At 37.5% G+C, this 22931-nt stretch overlaps 1 protein-coding gene across 2 annotated transcripts; it reads left to right on the top strand.

Moving 5' to 3' along the window:
• The first annotated feature begins 612 nt into the window (after nucleotides 1–612).
• On the top strand, nucleotides 613–14730 carry LOC107007500 (nuclear pore complex protein NUP54). Of its 2 annotated transcripts, none has more exons than XM_027913660.1 (9): nucleotides 613–1175; nucleotides 1980–2033; nucleotides 2319–2378; nucleotides 2487–2597; nucleotides 10226–10291; nucleotides 10401–10487; nucleotides 10740–10841; nucleotides 10919–11062; nucleotides 11165–11487. In XM_027913660.1, the coding sequence occupies exons 1-9, from the start codon at nucleotides 744–746 to the stop codon at nucleotides 11246–11248; spliced, it is 1140 nt and encodes a 379-aa protein (XP_027769461.1). In that variant the 5' UTR covers nucleotides 613–743; the 3' UTR covers nucleotides 11249–11487. The 2 variants fall into 2 exon arrangements, with proteins under 2 accessions (XP_027769461.1, XP_015061629.1); XM_015206143.2 differs by lacking the exon at nucleotides 11165–11487 and adding an exon at nucleotides 14435–14730 and having other exon boundaries at nucleotides 615–1175.
• The last annotated feature ends 8201 nt before the right edge of the window (nucleotides 14731–22931 follow it).

Below are 22931 nucleotides of genomic sequence, written 5' to 3'. Positions count from 1 at the left end.
TTATTAGAGAAGAGAACTGAATACCAGACACTCACAGGAACTTGAATCAAACAAAATCTCAACATAAATCATCAAACAAAAAGGCACACAAGTAACGTAAACATAAATCAAACGAAATCTCAACATAAATCCACACAAAAAGAAGAAAGGCGTAACGATCTGGGCACTGTCAAGACCACAATTGCAAGCTCACATTAAAGGATCAGTTAAGTGCAAAGGAGACCAACAAAAATCGCAGAATGCAGTGCAAGTAACCTAAACTAACAGATCTTACTCAACACTAACCTTTAAATTGCAATGGCGAGAGAAAATTGAAGTCGCCGGAAAAAAATTGCAATCACGAGAGAGAGAAAAAATTGCAGTCGCGAGAGAGAAGAAAAAATTGCAGTCGCGAGAGAGAAGAAAAAATTGCAGTTGCGGGCGTGGGAAAATTTTGAGGCGAGAGAAAAAATATGAAGTTGAATATTCAATTAAATTGACATTTATGGTTAAAAAAATAATACTGACAAATATAGTAATTATTTTTTAAAAAGTAGACACACAAGTTATTTTCCCTTTTTTCTATCCCACAACTATTTGTACTTATTCCCACGCCAAATGAGTCCTAAATCTTAATTAATTATTGAGGACTAACAAAGAATCCCGATTCCAAAAGAAAATGGCGGCAAATGCGTTGAAATTCATAGTTACTTCCTAAGCTAACCTAGGGTTTGTCCTTTCTCACCATCTCCACCACTGCAACAATGTTCGGAGCTCAGCCCTCCTCCGCCTTCGGCACTCCATCATTCGGCACACCTTCGTCAACCCCAGCATTCGGCACACCTGCGTCAACCCCAGCATTCGGCACACCTTCGTCAAACCCAGCATTCGGCACACCTTCATCAACCCCAGCATTCGGCACGCCGTCAACTTCATCATTTGGCACTGGTTTTGGATCGACACTATTTTCAACACCATTTTCACAGCAATCACAGCCACATCAACAGCAACAAACTTCCTTATTTCAAACACCTCAGAGTTCGTCCCCTTTCAGCTTTTCCACACCCTTGAATACTGCAACACTAGCCCAATCCAGTCCATTTGGTACTTCCTTTCCATTTGCAAATGCCCAGTTGACTACTCAGATGGCTCCCGTGGCTCCACTCCCCTTTTCTCTCGCTGATAGGGATATCCAAGTAATTTCTCTACTCTCAAATCTTTGTGCACATCACGATTCTAAGTATATTTGTTTATGTGCATAACAACTTCATCAAGCCATGGCTACCGGACCTGACTGGGTGAGGGTGGATCTTTTTCTTTGGGAAGATGTTTCATTTGAAAAAAAATATATGAAAGGAGATAATAGACTAATTTAATTTACGTATATGAATAACACAAATATCTGATGAAGGGAGCTTAGTTGGATTGGACAATTGCTAACAGTGTAAAGCACTTTTAGTAATTAATCCAGTCACGTCAGGCTTCCTCTGCTGATTGAAGAAAGCCTCATATGGTTTCAAATAAGCAAGAAACACTCTTTCTATCTTATTCATAACATTACTGAGAAAAATTGGTGGATGCTAGAATCGTTAAATGTTTGCAGAAACAATTAAAATTCTCTAATCTCTACCAGACACTAGAAATTAAAATATTATCTGAACTCTTAAACTCCTGATTTTAGACGTAAAAATAGGCAACTCTGGACCTTTTCTTCAAATCGTCTTAAAAAGTATTTCAATCTTGATAATAAGGAAGACCTGGGAGTAGTTTTTTTGAAAGAATAGTGGAGCCACCACCAAGGAGCTGTCCTTAACTGTGGCTATCCAAGGGTTGGTAGTGCGGGTCTTCTTAAAACAAATGCTCGTTTAGTTAGAATGGCTTTCCTTTGGATAGCAGGTTACTTACCATTTTATTCAGGTGATCAATCAATCCTTATTTATGGAGTGACTACTACAACTTGAACTCGTTTCCTTATAGTTGTCTGTTCACATCTGTATCAGGCAATTGTTGATGCGTACAAGGAGGAGCCTGGTAACCGTAAATATGCTTTCAAGGTTTGATCTCTTTTCCTACTAGGCTAGGTCATATTGAAGAGGTGAGTGAATCAAATGAAAAATCTAAGATAAACAATAGTATATTGTCACTTGTGAAGCAGTCACTGAATTGCTTATCTATTTTATTCGAGTCATTCGCTAGCATTGTGAAGATATTTATGAACTCTGTTTTTGTTATGATATGTCAGTTGTTAATAGATTATGGTTGGAGGGTTTCCATCTTTTGGATGTGTATAGAGGCGCTTACATCCTTCTCATTTATTTGCACTTATGGTTGTTTTGCAGCATCTTTTGTCCAGTGTGACGGAACCTCAATATAGGACGAAACCTGCAGGGGTATCTGATGTGAGTTTGATATGTTTAAAATTTTTATTTCAGTGTAGGCATTCTGGTTTCATTGCTTGTTTCTTGCTGAGAGTTATGTAAATGCAATGAATTAGTTTGCATTGCCAGATAATGTGGGCAGAGGCGATGGGCAAACTTGAAGGCATGGAGAGTACTGACCGTGAGCGCCTGTGGCCTCAACTTGTACACGGCTTCAAGGATCTTTCCCAACGGCTCAAGGTACCTTGATATTAATCACTTAGGAATGTCTTTGGTATGATAGAAAGCGATTTGGAGGGATATGTATTCCTTAAGGTGAATGTTTTCAGTATTCTAGAACTGCAAAATCTGGAAAATGTTTTTCTTAAGAAAAATTATTTTCACCAAAATGGGAAAGTAACTTCCTCCCCTCACGCTGTCATGCACAGAAGCCGATTTCTTATATAAATCCCAACTCTTATTTGATATCATGTTTTTTCTTTTAATTATTATTGCGCTTTGATTTGCTTTTTTTTTTTTTGGCTATGATTTGCTTGAGCGTCTTTTGGAAACAACCTCTCTACCCCGAAGAGGAGTGATATGGTCTGTTACACTCTACCCTTCCTAGACCCAACTTAGTGGGATTTTTTTTTGGTAATTGGAATTTTATTAATCACCAAAGTAGATAATTACAAAGCTAAACCAGCCCTACTTATAAACTGGTTATCTCAATATCTGTAGTCTGCTTACAATCTTAGAGAGTTAAAAGCTACATCTATCTATTAAATAAAAGCATGTCTCAGACAGTAGCTCTAACACAACAAACACAAGCTATTCTTCAAGCAATATCCTCTATTTTAGTCTCCGTCCTCTAAAAAACTCTATTGTTCCTGTCCTTCTAGATGACATGGATAAATTCTGTTTATACTAGTTGTAGTAGCTGGGCTTGGTGGCTTTTCCCTTTGATCTTCTGGATGATCTGCTGTGGCATTCCAAGTAGTGCTTGGAGGTTGACTGATAGTTGTCCATTGGAGTACTCTCCTCCATTAGGAGTTGGCAAATGCACACTCAAAAAATAAGTGATCTCTTGTTTCATCTTCCTGCTTAGACAGAACACATTTAGGATCTACTTGCATTCTCCATTTCAGCAACCTATCTGTTGTAGGAGTGTTCTGGATTCGCAGCCATAAGATAAAAAGGGCTTTAGGTCTTGCTAAGTTGCGACATATGAGACCTCTCCAAATCAACCTTTGGACAATCACCTAGCATTTGATTATAGGGTTTCCTTAACTTGCTTTCTTGCCATCAATAGCATGACAGTACATGTAGGTGATCCTTTGCTCCAAAAACGTTTCTAACCATCCAACAAGCTTGAGCAGGAACCTGAGTGCTTCCATATTTTAGCCATTGATGTTGTAACTGTGTATCCACTTGATCCATAGTCTATCCTGCTTCTTCTCTATATCCCAACACATCTTTAGAATTGCTGCTTTGTTCCATACCTTTAAGTTCACCATGTTTAATCCTCTAGCCACCTTTGGTGGACACATCTTCTCCCTAGAGACTAGGGCCTTGTTAGTTATGCTGTTGACTCCTGACCATATAAACTCCTATAGTTGGCTTGGATTGCTTTCATCACCTTAGTTGGTATAACAAAAAGTTGTGCACAGTATGCTTGAATCCCAAAAATAACTGTCTTAACAAGCTGGACTCTGTCGGCATAGGATATTTTTTTTAGCTTTCCAGGAAGATATTTTTGCTACTATTTGATCAATCAATGGCTTCCACTGGATAAGATGAGTTCCTTGGTGGGCAAAGGTATACCAAGATATCGAAAAGGTAACCTGTGACTGTATTCTAGAGTTTGTTGGATTTGAGACATTATAGTACCGGATACTCCTCCAAAATGTATAGCACTTTTAGACCAGTTAGCTTTCAAACTGAAAGCTACTGTAAACACAGTGAACTTGTCGTGGAGTAGTTGAACTGGTTTTTTGTCACCTCTTGCAAATATGAGAGTTCATCTGCAAAGCTTAAATGTGTGATGTTGAGCCTATGGCACATAGGATGGTATTTGAATATCTTTTGATTGGATAAGTCATTTAGGTTCCTACTAAGATATTCCATGACCATTGCAAACAAAAAGGGGGACATTGGATCCCCTTGCCGTAGTCCTCGAGCTGCCTCAAAAGGTTTTCTTAGTTCCCTACTATTCAAGAAAGAATACGAGACAACAGTTACACATTGCATCACCCAACCTAAAATTTGAGAGGAAACCCCAATGTTGACATTATTTGTTCTATATATTACATCGACAGTATCATAAGCTATCTGGATATCAACCTTTATCATACATCTTGGTGAGATATTCTTCCTGTTTAGGCCTTGACTAGATCATGTGCAAGAATAATGTTATCTGCCACTTTTCTCCCAGTATAAATCCAGCCTGCATTCCTGAGATCACAGTTGCTATCATCTGGTGGATTCTATTTGCCAACACTTCTGCTATGAGTTTGTATAGGACTGTACAACATGCTATGGGCCTATACTCCCTTATATTGGAGATATTAGGAACTTTGGCAACAGTGTAACTACAGTACAATTCACTTCTTTGTGTAACTTTCCAGTAAGAAAGGCCTCTTTAACTGCTGCATAAACATCCTGTTTGATCACTGGCCAGGGCATCGACTTCTGGAGCCTTATCATTACCAGTAGAACATAGTACATCGTTAACTTTCATCTTAGTAATCTCTAGACACGAGGCCATTTGTTGAGACTTGAGAGTGATTCAGTGTTGCCCTTGCTTCATAATACTCTTACTGACTGCAGTTGTGCTTAATAGAGCAGTTCCCATTAAAGACTTGTAAATGTTAAATTGCATCCGGATCCACAATTTTTTCTCCATTTGTTGAAGTAAACCTGAAAATCTATTTCTTGTGTCTTCTTTCTTTCATGAGTCTCCCAATTTAATCCACATAGCTCGTGATTTTTTTTGTTTGATGCTCTCCTCTATATTGCTCCATTTTTCTAGTTGGATCAAAAGATCCTTTCTTCCAGTGCTATAACCAAGAGAGTTTCAGCTGTCCGAATTGTCATGTATTCTTGAGGTGATGGATCTTCTCTGTTTACTCCTTTGTAATTTGTATTCTTCAACTGGTTAGTATGAGGTTTCAACTCCTTCAACTTTTGCCAAACCTACCACTCCAGCTTCTTTGCACGATTGGAAGAAATGTCTCATGTTGTGTCCACACTTTAAAGAACCGGCTAAATGGAACTTTATTGTTGAGTGTAGTCATTTTCATCTCCAGGACGATAGGTGTGTGATCTGAAATTTGTCGCAATCTGTAGTCCAGCACAAGTTGGCCATACTGTAGTATCCATTCATCATTCACCATTCCCCTGTCCAGTGTACTAAATATTTTGGCTTATCCAAATTCTGTTTGACCATGAATGAAATTCTCCTTTCCACATCACCTCATTTAATAGTAGATCTTGAACACATTCAGCAAAGTCTCTGGTTTCAGCCATTGTTACTGGGGCACCATACAATCTATTTTGACTTTGTAGAAGAGTGCTGAAGTCTCCCCATACAAGACAAGTTTTATTGCATTGAGTTGCCAGATTCCTTAGTTCACTCCATAAAGTTCTCCTCTGTTCTATAGTGTTAAAGCCATGCACCACAATCATACAACAGTCAATCTTCTTGTCTCTACTAAGCACTGCATAATGAAGATATTGGGCACCTTGTGTAAGATCTTCAACTTGATAAACATTCTCATCCCATACTATCCAGATTGTCCCATTCATAGCATTGTTATAATTGTGTATCATGTTCCAGACAGGAGTTGTTCTTTGAACTATAGACGCTGCGTAATAATCTCAACTCTAGTTTCTATAGAGCCTACTAGCTTTATATGATTGTCCTTTACATACCTACTCAATTCCTTTTGCTTATACCTTTTATTAGTACCCCTTACATTCCACACTAGCCAAGACATGTAAATATTCATGGATGTGCCACCTCCTATACTGGAGGTGGAGGGTTTTCCATCACATTTGCGATAGGTTGCAAGGGTTGAAGACCATTCTTTGTGGGTGGTGATATAGCTGGAATATAGCTCTTTGGACCACTACTATCAGGCAAAGTATTGACCTTGCCTGCCTGCTTCCTTCTATCAATCACTGGTGTAAACACCTCATTCTCCTGTATTGCCTCTTTGGATTTGGTATGCCCGTCACCTTGCTGCAATGAGGTTGTTGGACTTTCTTGTAGCCTCGGATGGTTCTGAACATTTGTTTCTCTGGGTAGCCAAGTAGGAATCAGTTTTGGTTGTTTCTGTTTGGCTGGTGGATGAGTTTGTTGTGGCCTTGGTTGGCCAACTTGCTTGGGGTTATCCTTGTGACAGTTATATCCCACCATCATACAACCTTTCACAATACTCAGGCTTCTAGTCAAACACAATCACTTGTTGGAATGATTAACCATGTGCATACATGACCGTAATCTCTATAGGGATTGGCTTGGTGACATCCAACTCAATAAGCATTCGTGTATAGGATATCCTTATTTGTTTAGTTCTACATTCATCAGCAAATATTGGGATTTCACTGGATTTGTTTTGTTGTATTTGTATCTTACAGCTTTTGCAATTACCATTTTCACATACTTTTATACGCTAACTAACTGGAAATTACAGAAACACTTTCCCGGACACCAAATGCATCCTAGGTAGAGGATGATCTGCCATTGCTTGAATCTTCTCTAGGTTTATAGTTATTCCATTAGCTTTTCCTATTATTGAATGGATCTCTTAATACCACTTGGAACAACCCATCTTTGCCAGCATATGTTTGGATTGTTAAACAACTGGTTTTGTTTTGGCATTGATTTCTGGAAAAGAACATACTTATAGAATTGATTGTGAAAGCAGTCATGTGTAGGAAGATATAGCTTACCTAAGGCAATTTTAAATGCTTTCACATGAGTGAAAATTTATAGATTAAATCTGACTGAAGATGTTTATTTTCTAGCAAAAATGTATTTACAAGTTGTCAAATGGACAAAATTAAAGAACAAACCATATTTGTTTAGAGGGAGGGACAAACATACACTCTCTGAGAGTTCACAAGAACTTCTCTGGAGAAAACATCTTTTGGCTGGTTGCACTGATTTCTGGAAGCAGAAAGAAATCTGAAAATGTGCTCAATTTTCAAAACAAACAAGCCATAGTAACCAAATTTCTTATTGGCTTGAAATATTTCATAGTAAATATGGAACTCTGTTGTGAGGCAAAGTTTGTAAGGTAAGGAACTGATCTGTGAGGCAAAGTTTGTTAGTTACCGAATGGATCTGCGATTCGACGTTGGTAAGGAAGTTCCAGGATTATCAATTAAGCATCCTTCTGCAAGTGTGAGGTAATCTTTCCCCTTCTCTACCTTTTTTTTTCCTTCTTCTGTTTTTGGTATAGGTAAACTACAAATGGAATGGATGGCCTAAGATTGTGTGTCTAAATGACATAATCTGCAACTCCTGGTTCATATCTTACTTGGTATCTACATCTTTTACATAAATTAAGTGGCACCAAAAAGCTAACGGAAAATACATCTGAGTTTAAGGCTACTATATTCCTCCTTTTGCATTAAAAAAGTATGCCAAATTGTCCATCAAATGACCAAAGTTGTGGTGTCCCAAATCTTGTATGCCTTCTCGTCTAGCTCGACTCTTTCCCAACTGTGCAAAAATTCTAAGACAGAGTGGGCATTGTCTATTTCATGTCAAAAATTGCAATGAACATGTGCCAAATCTGGTTTGTGAACTGCAGTGGGAAAAAGTTGACATGCCTTTCTAACAAGTATTAATAAATAAAAATAATTGACATGCCCCTTCAGGGTTCTTTCACATAGGAGACATCTGCCACAAAGTGGCATTCTTTTTTTCTGATTATTAGATTGAGTGAGATATGCTTCCTTAGCCACCAACCGAGAGAAGCAAGATACCTTCAAAAGTGCTTTTTTATACCAGTTTTCCAAGGCCAAGAATTAGTGTTGCAATTTGTTCAAAGCTTGTATCATAACCTCAGGGAGAAATCCTATTTTGAATGACCTTCCTGTTTAATAGTATCCTCATCTTGCTTCTCTACAACTCATAGCATGTGATTTGGGGGGCTGGCCCAACTGTTCTCTTCTTGTTTATCGCCGGTAGGAAGCATCCATCAGATGGTTCATAAGTCTCTTCCCCTAAATGCTTGTAGGATACCAAGCTGCTCTATGGCTTGTAGTGTGGTTCCCAAGGACTTGCTACTGAGAATTTCCTTTTCTTAAATTGATTTAAGAATCAATATGGGCTCCACTTTTCCTGTTGTTGTGTTATTGTTATAGATAAAGCTATAATTTTTTTCTTTGAAAATTGTAATTGTTTCTGTATCTGCAGAACAGTACAATAGTTGTACTGAAAACCATATTTACATAAGGAACTCTAGTAATACCAACCTATCCCCTATAATGAGCCTAAGACATTGATGATAGAGATAATATCATTAGAGTAAACTTGGTTACACCAAAATCACAAAGTCAAAAGGCAATTTAGTTTTACTTGTTGCATACTATTTTCCCTACTCTCAAAAAACTCTTAAGGTTCCTCTCTTTCCATGTTGTCCACCAAATAGTGACAGGACAATTCTGTGGTTACTTCTATTTTTTGCTTGTGTCCCTGCTTCTTCCCAGCTATATTGAGCTTCTGAAATTCTCTTAGGCATGGACCAGGAGATGTTTTTGAGACTCAGGAACAAATTCCACAGCTAGCCAGTGACTTCGCATTAGATGAACAAATGATCGACTTGTTCTGCAGTTTCCCCGCAGAAAAAACATCTAGAGCAAAGTGTAATTCCCCTCTTCATTAAATTCTCTTGTGTCAATACTGCTTCTTTAGCCAGTAACCACACAAAGCTAGACACCCTGTAGGGATCTTGGCTTTCCATTCCACTTGAGTAACTGCAGATTTCGGTGGTTCAACTTCTTGTATGCTCCACCTACTTTAAAAATCCCTTTACTTCCCAACCATTGCAATCTGTCCCACCCTGTTTTCAGACCACTAAGCTGATCAATGCTCCTAAAAATTCTGTTAGTCTTGGAATTTCCCAGTCATTGAGGTGCCTTCAGAATACAAATTTCCACCCTTGAGGAGTCCATAAGTCAGCTATAGTACTTTGTTGTTGAAGAACTAAATTGTGGATGTCAGGTAAAAGAGTCTCCATATTTCCTTCTGCATGCCAAGTATCCTTCTAGAATTCTCCAATTCGGCTTTGCTAAATCCTGAGTTCTCTGCCTTACCACTTACAGCCATTGTAGCATCGGTACACTCTGAACTTGACCAGTATGTCTTGATGTGTATCTTTATGTTGCAGCTTAAAAAGCAGTGCACTCAGTCCCCAGTGTTATACCTCGAGAAGTAAATGAATTGATAGTATGACTGAGGGTGTGACTTCAAATCCTGTTCCTAGAAGCTTATAGCTCTTCTAATGCTTCATAATGAGTACTTGGAATACTGTAAAAGTTCCTTCCTCAATTAAGTGTCTGAGCTATTCAAAAGTAATATTCAATCAATTTTGTTCATTTCTCCACATAATATAACATTCTATTTGTTATATAGATAACTAGTTAGATTACTTAAATTTTCAGTGCGGTTAATATTTGGATTTCCTAGTTCTCAGCTTTTCATGGCTAAGCGCATATGTGAGAAGACATTTCAATCATCCGAGTTGCCTTTGCTTCACAATTTCTCATTTTAACCATGACCTTTCATTTGTTTCTATTTTGCTCTTAAATTTTGGCCCCCTAGGGTAGGATGCGTGGTTTCTGATAATTGATATTTCCCAATTGAATTTGTGTAGCTTCAAGATGAAGTCATAGTTTCAGATGCTGAGAGGCTGCAAATGACGCAGAACAATGTGAAAATGGTTAGTCTCCTTTCTCCTCTCTCATTGTGTGCCTAAATATTGTCACAAATGTGTCTTTTAGTGTCTGCATTAATACTGTTCTTATTGGCTTGACCTTCAATAAATGCAGTTGCAAAGGCATTTTCAAGCTGATACCCTTCCTTGGATTGAAAGAATGAGACACAAAGAGCAAGGTCTTCAAAGACGCCTTTTGAGGGTGCGACTTTTATTTGGCCTTCCTTATAATCTTAATTTTCTATTAGTAAAACTTGCAAACCTGCTCCTTCAGTGTAATTATTAATTGTCATTTGCTTGAACCAAATTGGCTTAGCACCTATTTAATGAGATGTGTCCTTTCATTGGTCTTCGTGGATCACTGCCATCCTGGTGTTCGCTTTCAGTTATATTGCACTATTAGGTTCAACAGTTATGCTCATTCGACTGTAGTTCTTTCTCGCCTGCACTACAGGTGATGAGAATACTAGAGGCACTTGAAGGTAAAGGTTGTCGATTGCCTTTGATGAAAGGAGAAGCTGAATTGGCAGAGAAGTTGGCAGCCATCACGAGACAGGTTAGTAGCCTAGTCTGTTAACTTATTATGTGCTTTATGGTGGTCTAGACTTCCTGACAAATAGTCACAACTTACAGTTAAAAGGTTCTGGAGCAGAACTTTCTAGGAGGGTTCAGAATCTGCTCACCATATGTCGTGTTCAAAATGGCCTTGGAAGTGGTTCTGTTTATCTCCCTGGCTCAACTAAGATCCATGAGCAGAGTCTTGCTGACATGCAGGAGGTATGAGCATTACATTCTCTTCACAACAATAATTAAATGAAGTTCGTTATGGCTTTCTGTAAGTTGTGGTTGTCTAAGACCTCATTTGTTTTCATTAACTAGATGTTTGGACATGCAATTTGGAATGATGATTTCAAATTCCAAATTCTTCAAAGAGCAGGATTTGATGTTCCATGTTTTTTATAATGTAAAACTTGACCCCCATAAGTTTAAATTTTGTAAAAAAATGATCCACCATTTTAAAATTTGCAAAAAATACTCATGCTCGTCTTGAAGATATTGTCCGTACCATGTGAAAAGATTATATTAATGAAAAGCTAGTTGCTACAATTGTGGACGAATAAATTCTTTATAAAATTGTGTATATTTGGAAGTATGTAATATCAAATATTTATTTATAAAAGGAAGATGAAGATATTGATTTATCAATGCTGCACCTTAAGATATTCTGATATTTTGTTTATGAACTATAGTTTGTTGTTTTGCTAAGATTGTATAAGAATTGAAGAAATTTTGATAATTTTCACAACTTATGGGGTTTTCACGTGTATGAGGAAAAAAGCAACTTAAGAAATTTAAATTGCATGCCTAAAATCTAAACAGAACTTCAACTTCAAATCATGTCCAAATAGGACCTACGATTAAGACGTCTGAATTTGAATGATTAAGATAGCCTCTAGATTTGAAAACCGAATGATTAAGACGTGTCTTTTTCAACATTCGAATATGCATAGTTTATATATTTGTATACATAAGAAATATAATATTCAAATAAAATAGTAATTAGACATTAGAAAAATATATATGTTTAATAAAAAATGGAACATCTATGTTTGTTAGTGATGGTGGAGATTCTTTGTAGTGGTGGTGGTCTTGGCGGCAAAGGTTGGTGTTAGGGGCTAGTAATGGTGATGGTGATAGTGGAGATATTTGGTGTTGTAGTGACTGGTCATGATGATGGTGATTACTAGTGGTGGTGAAGTTGGTTGATCTAGTATTAGCAGTGTTAATGGGGGTGATGGAGGAATTTGTGGTGGTAGTTCAGAGCAATGCTAGTTGTGATGGTAGAGGTGGTTGATAGTAGGGATTGGCCGTTAGAAGTGGGTAGTGGTTAATAGTGGCGGTTACAGTTGTGGTGCTGGTGGCTGAAGAATATGTGGTGGTTGAGGATGTGTTGGTGGTAGTTGCCTAGTTGGTGGTAGTTCTAGTTGTGATGGTGGAGGTCCTTGGTAGTAGGGATTGGTCATAGTGGTGGCAGTGGCTGATAGTGGTTGTGGTGGTGGAGGCGGTAGTGATAATGATGGTATGTGCGGTAGCTATTGACAGTAGTGGTTGGCATCGGTGGTGGTTGACAGTGGTGGTTGTGATGACATAGGTGGTTAATGATTGGCGATGGTAATGGTGGTGATGGCAAAGGTGATTAGTGGTGGTGACTGGTGTAAATTATCCATACAAAAATCTCTTAATGATATTAAGACTTCGTTAAAGATTTTGAGGATTAAGATGTATTAATATCAATCAAATGCTTAGATCTTAATGAATACATATGCAGTTAATGATTTTAGGTTGGAACTACTCCATTTTAGACTTCTATTAATCCCAACCAAAGTGTAACATGTGCTTCAACTTATCCAAATTGTGATATTTGCTCTTTGCCCTCTACATGCGGACATGCAATAGGTGTGAGCAAAATATTCATCTGCTACAATAATTAAGTGATGTCCCTGGTTGCTTTCCGTAAATTGTGGTTGTCTAGTAGCACTTTGTATAACCATATAGAGGAAGGTAAAGATCCTAAGTTTCCAAAGTGAAAGATGTGCAAATATGTGGGCTTTTCAAGCAATAATTGTAAGCAGTGAAGAGAAGTTTTTTGGAGAGACATGCTCCCATGAATTAGTTTTGAGACACCTTTCTGAAGTCCCTTTTGGATTTTAAATCTCATTCTTCCAGTGGACTTCTTTCATCAGAATACCATTCTTTTCTTCTCTTCTTCCTCTTCTTCTTCTTCTTTTATTTTCTTCGTATCTTCTTTGGACTGTCCATCTCGATGGACAATAGTGTATATTTCAGATCGGGGGGAATATCTTACGACATAATAGAGTCAAGATCAAAAGTTGAAATTTGGTATAATTGGGTTGAGAGTGCTAGGTACCATATGAGATAATGGTTCTTACCCGTGGCTGGACATGCAAGATTCTAGTAAAAGCATTGGGGATCATAGTGAAAGTCTCCAAATCATGGTTGTGCAGGGATTTCTCTACAAATTTCCGTCTCTGAAATTTAATCAATATGGGAGATACATATCTTTAATTTCAGGGAAGGTAGTAACAAAACAATTATTATTATTCCAAAAAATGCATTCAATGAGGGCCAAGAGAAGTTAGCAAAGAACACATTCCTTCATTTATGGGGGTACAAAACCTACAGAAGTCATTAAATTCACTGAGGCAAACATAACTGCTAACAAGGGGAAAATGAGTTATCGGGATTCCTTGCAAGAAAACAAATGGGCTCTGACAAAAGCAAAAATAAAGATTGATGTAGAATCTGAGGATGCTGATATGTTGAAAGCTCGAGTCCAACTTGAAGATATCTTTTGGCTGATGTCTGGTGGAGAAAATCTTTGGTGAAAATGATACACCCACTAAAAACAATGTAAGACGATGGGCTCACCTACTTGGAAAGGAGCACAGGGAATCCATGTTTACGATATGAATGGAATTCAATTCCTTCTTGATTTTTAGTCTTGAAAGGCAATAGAGCACGTCTTGATGGGTGGACTGGAGAAGACAAGGGAGCAGTTTGAAGCTTCAATGGTGGTCGCCGACCATAGGGGCCTTCCCAAAAACTCATGAGTTCGAGTCGTTTTGGTTTCGAGTTTAGGGTTTCCTTTGCTTGCACCTCTGGTCCTTGCCAGTAATGAAGAAGATCAGAGCTTGATGTGCTGGCTGGATTGAGACGGAGGAAGAAACCGATCTCAAAACTTTCCTGCCATGATACTTGTCGAACTCCGAGTAAATTTCATTGTGTTCATCATTGGAAAGTCACAATTTTTTCTTGTTACGCTATTTTACTTTGCCTCGTCTTTCTCCAAAGTAATTTTTGCTAAAATTTTGTTGCAATTCTACCGAAAATGTGAGAAAATAAAAAAAATATTCCCTGTGTTCGAGGATACGTTCAATAGGGCCCCTTAAATATATTTTTGAGCAGTTTTGGTTCAAATGATTAGCTAATTATTGGTTATTAGTAAAAAAAAAGTCATGAAGAGGATTATAATAATAGAACAAGATGTTTGAAACTTATGATGTTTTGAGCATGTCTGATTACTTACATATGGTTGTGTTGACTAACGTAAATGTTCCATTTGGGTAGGTTTTGCAACAGCAAACCGAGGCTATTGCTAGGCTTGGTAATGTATTGAAGAGAGATATTCGAGATGTGGAGATCATTATGGCCGAGGAAACAGAAATGATGGAAGGCTGAGTCTAGGACAACTGATTTCTATTTTGCTGTATGTATGTGTTTAGGTGGTAAGAAGTGATAACTGTTACCAAACATCAAATGTATGAAAACAATTTTTCTGCTAGCTGGGCCATTCTTGACAAAATTGCCGTTTGATGAACATGTTCCGGTTAGATATCTCCAATCTAGCTGAAGTTACAACTACACATGATACCAGATACCCCCTATTCCTATATTGTCATTTTTCCTTCTGGGTTTTATAAACAAAAATCAACTAAAAGTAAGCATAAATTGACTTTAACTAAAGCTATTTGGTAAGCATAACATAGTTTTTGCTTCCTTTTTAGTACTTTATCTTTTTAAAAAAGTAAGCATAAATTGACTTTAACTAAAGCTATTCGGTAAACATAACATAGTTTTTGCTTCCTTTTTAGTACTTTATCTTTTTAACCAAACAAACAGAAGCTTATTTCACATTCTTGCACCATTTACTTGAGAGACTGTTTGAAATGTTTTTTTGACCTTGGTCAAACTTATGTGATGTGATAAACTTTAAGCATGAGTTATACGTGGAGTTCATGGTTCAGTTTGAACAAGTTATTGGTTGAAATTAAAAGTAAATCAATTGACCCTGTTATTAAATTTCTAAATAAAATCAAACGAAAAAATAGCCATTATAGTTGGTTCGGTTATTTTTATTGTTCGAAAGTAATACCTTTTTTAGGACATATGTCTTCAATTGACGCAAACACCCAGTACATGAATAATCACAAGAAAACTATGTCGTTTCAATCAAACAATAAAGCAATACTAGAGTTATATTACACAAACAAAGTGATTCAGTTAAGAGAAATTGTGATTATATTATGTGATGTAAGGTAGGTACAAACAATGAATTTTGATGGAATTGACTTAGTGTTGTAATAGTTGGGCCAAGATCTAAGTGTTGGACTTGAGAAAATCGTAAAGTCAAATACTTAAATTAATTTTTAAAAAATTGTATTATATTTATGAATAACATAAAATTGTATAAAATTTATATAAATAATTTCACGGTTCAGTTTGGTCATTATTGCAGTTTTTTTGTACAATCGAAACCAAACCAAATAGTGTCGGTTTTCAAAATTTAACCATGAACATTTCTGATTATTAAAATTTTTATTTTACAAAATTATAAGTAATTAGAAAAATGGGATAGGATAGTAGAAATTATGTTTATTTTTCAAGACAACAAAAATCCCCATGTCCTGATTTTTTTCTCCCTTCCCCCATTTTCTCTTCTTCATTCCCCAACTCCCTTTCCCGTGGATTCTTTTTGAAATATAATAATAAGAAGAAAGTAGAGAGATGACTTGTTATTATCCTTGAAGGACTTTTTACATTGCGAAGTTTATATTTATTTATAAGGAGAAAACTGACTTAATCCCTAATTGAAATTCCTGACTTTTCATATACATACTATAGTACAAATATGTTTGTAACATATTCCTTCTTTTCCTTCCCACTCCCTTGTACTTTTTCCTCCATATTTTTGTTTCCACTACTTTTCCCTTTTTCTGTTTTCATTTAGGGTAAGTAGTTTCACTTCATATTTTTAAACTAATCTCATTTGATTCACATTTTAATGTGGTCCATCAATTATACTTCCGTTGAATAATTATTTTTTCAACCCATAGAATAAGTAAATATTTTAAAAGGTCATTCAATTATGAAGAATTACGAAAAAAAATATGTTTATTTTTATCATGTCCCGAGCCTACACCCTAGGCGACACTGACACTCGAGAACCATTGTTGGCCCCAAGCGAACCCTTGGCCTAACTAGACTCTTAACAGAATATTTTAAGCATTAATAAAAGAAATCAAATGCACTTAAATCATTTGTCTCAAAATAACTTAGAATATTTTAAGATTAAGCACTCAACTAACCAAAGTGGCAAACCAAGTCTTATAACAAAACAACTGAAATGTAAAGACAAAAGAACTATAATTATCCGTCTATGAAGCCTCTAAGACTATGAGGGATGTCGGGACAAGACCCCCGATCATCCTAATGACTAAAATACTAAAACAAAGAAAAAAGGGGATCCTCTAGAAAGCATGGAGGCTCACCAATTGACTCTGAATACTCAACTGGATCAATGAATCGCTGGATGCTGATCATGGTTACATGTATATGCATCATACACCGATGCAGGTCAAATGACATCAATACATTGAATGTATGAGCATGGAAGTGGAAAACTAAACATGACATAAGCTTGAATTGAATTCGGAAAGAAACACTTACCTCAACTTTACTCAACTCAAGGATACTCAACTCAATGCCAAAATACACTGCCAGAACTGTCCTATAACATGCAGGAATATAGAAAGCTTCAGCTAAGTGGATCCACTAGTCTATGTTTAAAAGCATTAACAAATCATCTAAAAAATATCACCCTTTCTACTCACGATGGCTAAATGGTTTATGGAGACTTGAGTTATTATGAACTCGTCCCCATATCGGTGCTCAATACTACTATCAAAATATACTCAGCTCATATGCTTAAAAACATGACTCTTTCTCTGTGGTTTGAGGTTATTACTTAAAAATTATCTTTTGAAAGAGATTGAACTCAAAACTACTCATGAAAAATCGTTTGGAAATCCGTGTTTCCTCTTATCTTAAATGTGATAACATTTAATTTTTGGGAATACATAGCCCCCATATAAAATTTTAAAGGTAATGAACTCGACCCGACTCTACTCTTTCTCAATCTCAATGCTTAGGTCTTGAAAAAGGTTTAAAGGATTTATAAAAGACTTCTTAAAATGACTCGAAGAACCCTCAAGACTTGACTCTTAACTCTACCTTGAATTTGAATTATGAATTCAGTGTTGTGATTTGAATTAGGAAGGATATCGTGATGATTAGGAGTGTTTTTATATAGTTAATATGAGAAACGATCAAGAATCCCTGTATGGAAGCAAGTCCGCAACAATGAGATGCATTTTAATATTCGACCGCGAAATAAATTTTGAGGCAGTTGGGTCCGCGATCTCTCTGGGATGTAGAGAGAAAAGTTCCACTTATGAAGAACAGGTCCGTGACATAAATACCTAGTTTCTACCCGACTCTTTCGTTCTTCATTTTCTCATGTCAATTCGCTTAAATTCGATTCTTTTTCTCAACTTCTCTTTAGATTCCTATACTCAATATATGTACACAAGAATCTACTTATACACAAATCTAAAATCACTACGATTTCCTCAAGAAGTCTGCAATTTCATCCCAACTCAAGAGCGAAATCCAATTTCTAGAACACAATATAAGATCATCAACTTTCAACTTGCTAGAACGAATTTCACTGAAATTAACATTATTGGCGCGTCGGTGAAAGAACCCAAAACTACTGAAAGTCTCATATACCTTTTTAGGGATCAACCCTTGGCGAAATCCACAAAGAAATCTTATGAACTTGACAAGATCTTGTCCTTTCCTCCTCTTTTCTCCCCTTTATCTTATCTTACATTCTCTCAAAGCCCTAGCGTTAATTTGGAATGCGTAAGTTGAAACTAATCAGTTTAGATACCAAATAAATTATTGAAAATGAAAATATTTAATTGGATAATGAAAATACCAAAATACCCTTTTAAAATCCAATTGAAACAGGCATATCTCCCTCATACGAACTCGAAAATTAGCAAACTTGGTGGCGTTGGAAAAATAATTCAAAGAACTTATATTTGATATCTTGTATCTCACCTAACCCATCCTGTGATGAGAGTTATGGTCGTTTGAAGTTGACCCAGAGCTCATACGTTACATAACTTGTCAAAATTTCCAAATTTAATTATTTCCAAAAATGGCTACTTTCTAATTCTTATTCTTTGAAATAACGGAGTGTTACAATATCTCCCTCTTGGAATTATTCGTCCTCGAATCAGATTACTCTTAATATGCTATCGGTGTAACATCTAACACCATCTCAAACACCCAACAAGCAAAATATAAATACAACAAGCTAACTTAAAACAAATACCAAGAAAAGGGTTAGTGATATACCATGGTTTCACGGTATTTTTAATGCTTTTTCCTTAAGTTTAGTGCGTCCAAAAGCCTTTTTGTATTAATTTTTATGTAAGTCTCTCTTTATTTGCAGGAAATCTGTCTAAAAGATGAATGCGGAGGTTTTTGAGCAATAAATGCAGAAAAGTACACCTACAGAGCTTGTGACGGTCCGTAGGTGGCATCGTAGTGCAGCTGCTGAAGGAAGATGGGGAAGTCTGACCAAGTGTGGGGTTACGGAGAGCGTGACGAACCATCGTAGCCATGACGGTCTGTCCTGCTAGTTCGTCATGAAGATCAGAGACCCGTCGTGACCACGACAATCCATCGCGAGGTCCGTCGACCCAGCCGCATTTTTGACAGATTTCCAGCAAATAGAGTCCTTATTTAATTAGTTTTTTATTTTTTTTATATAAATAGTTTGAAAAACCTCGTTTTTGGGGTTAGACTCTTGGTTATTTGAGCTTCTTTTGTTGATTAGACTTGGTGATTATTATTACACTTTTGGAGAATCTTTAGTCTTGAATTAATTTCAGTAATTGATTGTTGGTGATTTTTATTGATTAATCAAGTGAACTTCTGGATTTTATTCTTTCTCATTGAAGTAAGTGCATGAATTCTTATATTACATATTTGAATATTGTGATTATGAGTATGGGTAACTAAACTCCATAACTAGGGTTGTGGGAACCATAGGCGAATAATGAGGTAAAACCTAACTAAAATAACAATTCTAGAATAGTGTTTTGCATGTATTGATAATTCTTTCGCTTAGAAGTCTTTTTAACGGATGGCCAACATTAGAACTCGCCTTAATGCTACTTGCCGGACCAAGGAGGTAGGTAATAGGAAAAGAATTATCAATATAGATTTAGTGTATACTATCTAATAGGCTAGTATTGATTGGTACGAGGTAATAACTTAGTCAAATATCGAATACGATGCTTAATATGAGGTAAAGGCAAGGGTTAGTATAGCAACACACGTAGCCAGACCAAGGTGCGGAGTGAAATTTTCTAGATGCCGGACCAAGGATTTAGAAATACATAACTTATCACTTTGTATGCAAGATACTATGATAGAATTTTTATAGTTAGAATTATCAAGTTATGAACCTGTGGGGAACACGTAAACCCTAGTTACTTTTATAAAGTTATTAAACTCCAACATTTGAAGCTGTTAGTTGTCTCCTTTAATTTAGCTAGTTATTTTCATTCATTTAGAAGAAAACCCCCCTTTTATTGTCTTTGCGTTCCATGGAAATAATTGACTAAATAATAGTAATAATAGATTGAAGTTAAGTCTAAACTATTTTTCTCGTGGGAACGATCCCAACCTCATTAGTTGGGTTCTTTACTCGATACGACCGCTTTACTTTTTATTTGAGAAGTAAGTTTGAGAGTATCAAATTTTGGCGCCACTGCCGGGGAAAGTAGCTTGTGGATTAACTTAAACTTATTACTATAGTTTAGTCAATATTTTCTTGATTTTACTTTGTTTTATTGTTTTTGATTTTTGCAGAACCATCTTCCTTGTATGCCAAATACACGGAGAGGAAGAGAACCCTTGTTTCCCTACGATCACGAATTAGAGCGTACACTATGCAATGAATCGAAACTTGGGTATTAATGATGATGATTCAAATGAGAACATCCCAGATTTGGTTGATGTTCATGGTCAGTTGTTACCCGATGCTCCGGGTGAGAACCAACAGAGGGGAAAAAACCCCGCTCCACGTCCCCAAGAATACTACAGAGGCTATGACAATACAGCAGACTCTGATGGGCCGGTTGTCTTGCCCCCTCTACCACCAGACCACACCTTTGTGGTAACTAGTAGTCTGATGCAAATGCTAACTGCCAGAGGTTTGTTTTTAGGGCTACCTTTTGAGAATCCACATGCCCATATAGCTAAGGTAAGGGTAGTGTGTAAAAGCTGTGTAGGAAAGCCTGACTTGGACTTGGATGTAATAGGGCTAAGAGTGTTTCCTCTCTCACTGATGGGAGAGGGTGCGATTTGGTTCACTGAGCTCCCTTACAACTCAATTTTCACTTGGAACCAACTAAGGGACGTTTTCTTAGCACACTACTACCCGGTCTCCAAGAAACTAAACCACAAAGACAGAGTGAACAACTTTGTGGCACTACCAGGAGAGTAAGTTAGTAGTTCTTGGGATAGATTCACCTCGTTTTTGAGAAGCGCCCCAATCACCGCATAGATGATGATCACTGAAGGAATACTTCTATCGGGGACAGGATGATAATAATAAAGCGGTGTTGGATACTATAGTGGGTGGTTCTTATGGGGAGTGTCCTTATGCTGAGATTGCTGAAAAGTTAGAGAAAATCTCCCGGAACAATAAAGCTTGGAGTACTAGGAAGTCAGATACTGGGAGAAACACCTTCGCAGTGCAATCCACTCACAACCCAGCCACAGATGAGATTCGTGAAGAGATGGCTCATATAAGAACTGAGCTTGGGTTGGTATTAAAACATATCAGTGGGGTGCAGAAAAGATAAATGCAGTTAACTACTTGCCTAAACCACCACCACAAAATGATTAATGCTATTATGCGGAGGATTCCTATGCAGTAAATGAGAAGACGGGGGGTTTCCGACCGGGTGACCAAGGCTCAAATCAGGATAATTGGCGCCAAGGTCAAGGGAACCAAGGTCGGGTCTATGGTAACTATAATCGTGAGGGTCATTATATGCGAGATAAAAACTACAACCGCGACAACAACTTCAACATGGGTAACTACGGTAACAGAAATGATAGGAATGGGCCCTATGTCCCTCGTCAATACCGTGAAGTTACTCCTAGGGATGGTGGAGCTAGTATGGCGCGAGTTAAGGATATGTTGCACAAAATGATGAGAAGGTTCGACTCTAATGATGAGCACATTAAAGAGTTAAGGAGTGATTTAGCGGGTATTGGGTAGAAAGTCGATACACATGCAATATCAATTAAGCAGATCGAGTTGCAAATGGCCCAATTATCTGCAACTGTGAACACACGGCAACCGGGCACTCTTCCTAGCAACACTGTCCAAAATCCAAAAAATGATGCACACTGTATGGCAATCACTACTCGGGGTGGTAAGCAAACCATTGGCCCACCTATGCCGTCTAATGAGGAAAAGGTGAGAAAGGATAATGATAAGGTGGTAGAGGATAGTGGTGAAGCAGAAGATAGCACTGGAAAAGATGCAGAAGTCCCTATAAAGGTAATTCCCATGCCTAGACCACCCCCTTTTCCTCAGAGATTAGTGAAAAAGACCGAGGATGGTAAATATCGACGTTTTATAACAATGTTGAAGAAGCTTTCTATCAATGTCCCTTTGGTAGAAGCTCTAGAACAAACGCCCGGTTATGCCAAGTTTATGAAAGATCTGGTTACAAAGAAAAGATCGGTCACTTTCGAGGATGATGATAGAATGCAGCATTTTTAGTGCTATTGCTACAAGATCTCTCGTACAAAAGAAAGAAGATACGGGTGCGTTCACTATTCCTTGTACAATCGGGCTATTACATTTTGCGAAAGCATTATGTGATCTGGGGGCAAGCATAAATCTCATGCCTCTCGCGATTTACAAGAAGTTGGGTTTGGGTGACCCAAAGCCCACTGTGATGCGGCTACTGATGGCTGATCGAACCATGAAAAGGCCTATAGGGATACTCCACGATGTGCTAGTAAAAGTGGAGTCTTTCATCTTTCTGGCAAATTTTGTTATTCTTGACTGTGAAGTCGATTTTGAAGTGCCTATTATTCTTGAGAGGCCATTCCTTTCTACGGGTAGAGCCTTAGTTGATATGGAAAACGGGCATATGAAATTTCGGTTGAACAATGAAGAAGCGACCTTCAACATTGGTAGGTCCATGAGGCAGAGTGGTGAGCTCCAATCGGTATCTGCTATATCCTACAAAGAAAAGATGAAGAAGGATAATGACCTAAAAAGTGAAAAACAAGAGTTTATGGTTGGGGATTCGGTGCTTTTAGACAGTTCTAGGTTGCGTTGGCTTACGGGCAAGCACAAGTCCAAACGGACTGGCCCTTACTTGATTACCCAAGTATTCCTTCATGGAGCAGTTGAGTTAGAAACCAAGGAGGGAGTGCGGTTTAAGGTGAATGGAGAACGAATAAAACTCTATTTTGGGCATACTGCATCGGTGAATGAAGTGATAGAGGCATACCATCTTGATGAAGGCTGAGTAATCAAGTGTCCTCAGTTGTGCTGTGACGTTAAATCAGGCGCTTGTTGGGAGGCAACCTAATACTTATAGTTTTTCTTTTTAGTAATGGTAGCATTTTCTACTAATGGGTTTTAGATTTGCAAGCACATCACCAGGAAATTCTG

Source organism: Solanum pennellii, chromosome 12 (genome assembly GCF_001406875.1).
Source record: "Solanum pennellii chromosome 12, SPENNV200".
In the NCBI taxonomy this organism is placed as follows: Eukaryota; Viridiplantae; Streptophyta; class Magnoliopsida; order Solanales; family Solanaceae; genus Solanum; species Solanum pennellii.
Note: the sequence above shows the minus strand (reverse complement) of the source record. Positions and strands in the feature narration are given on the sequence as shown.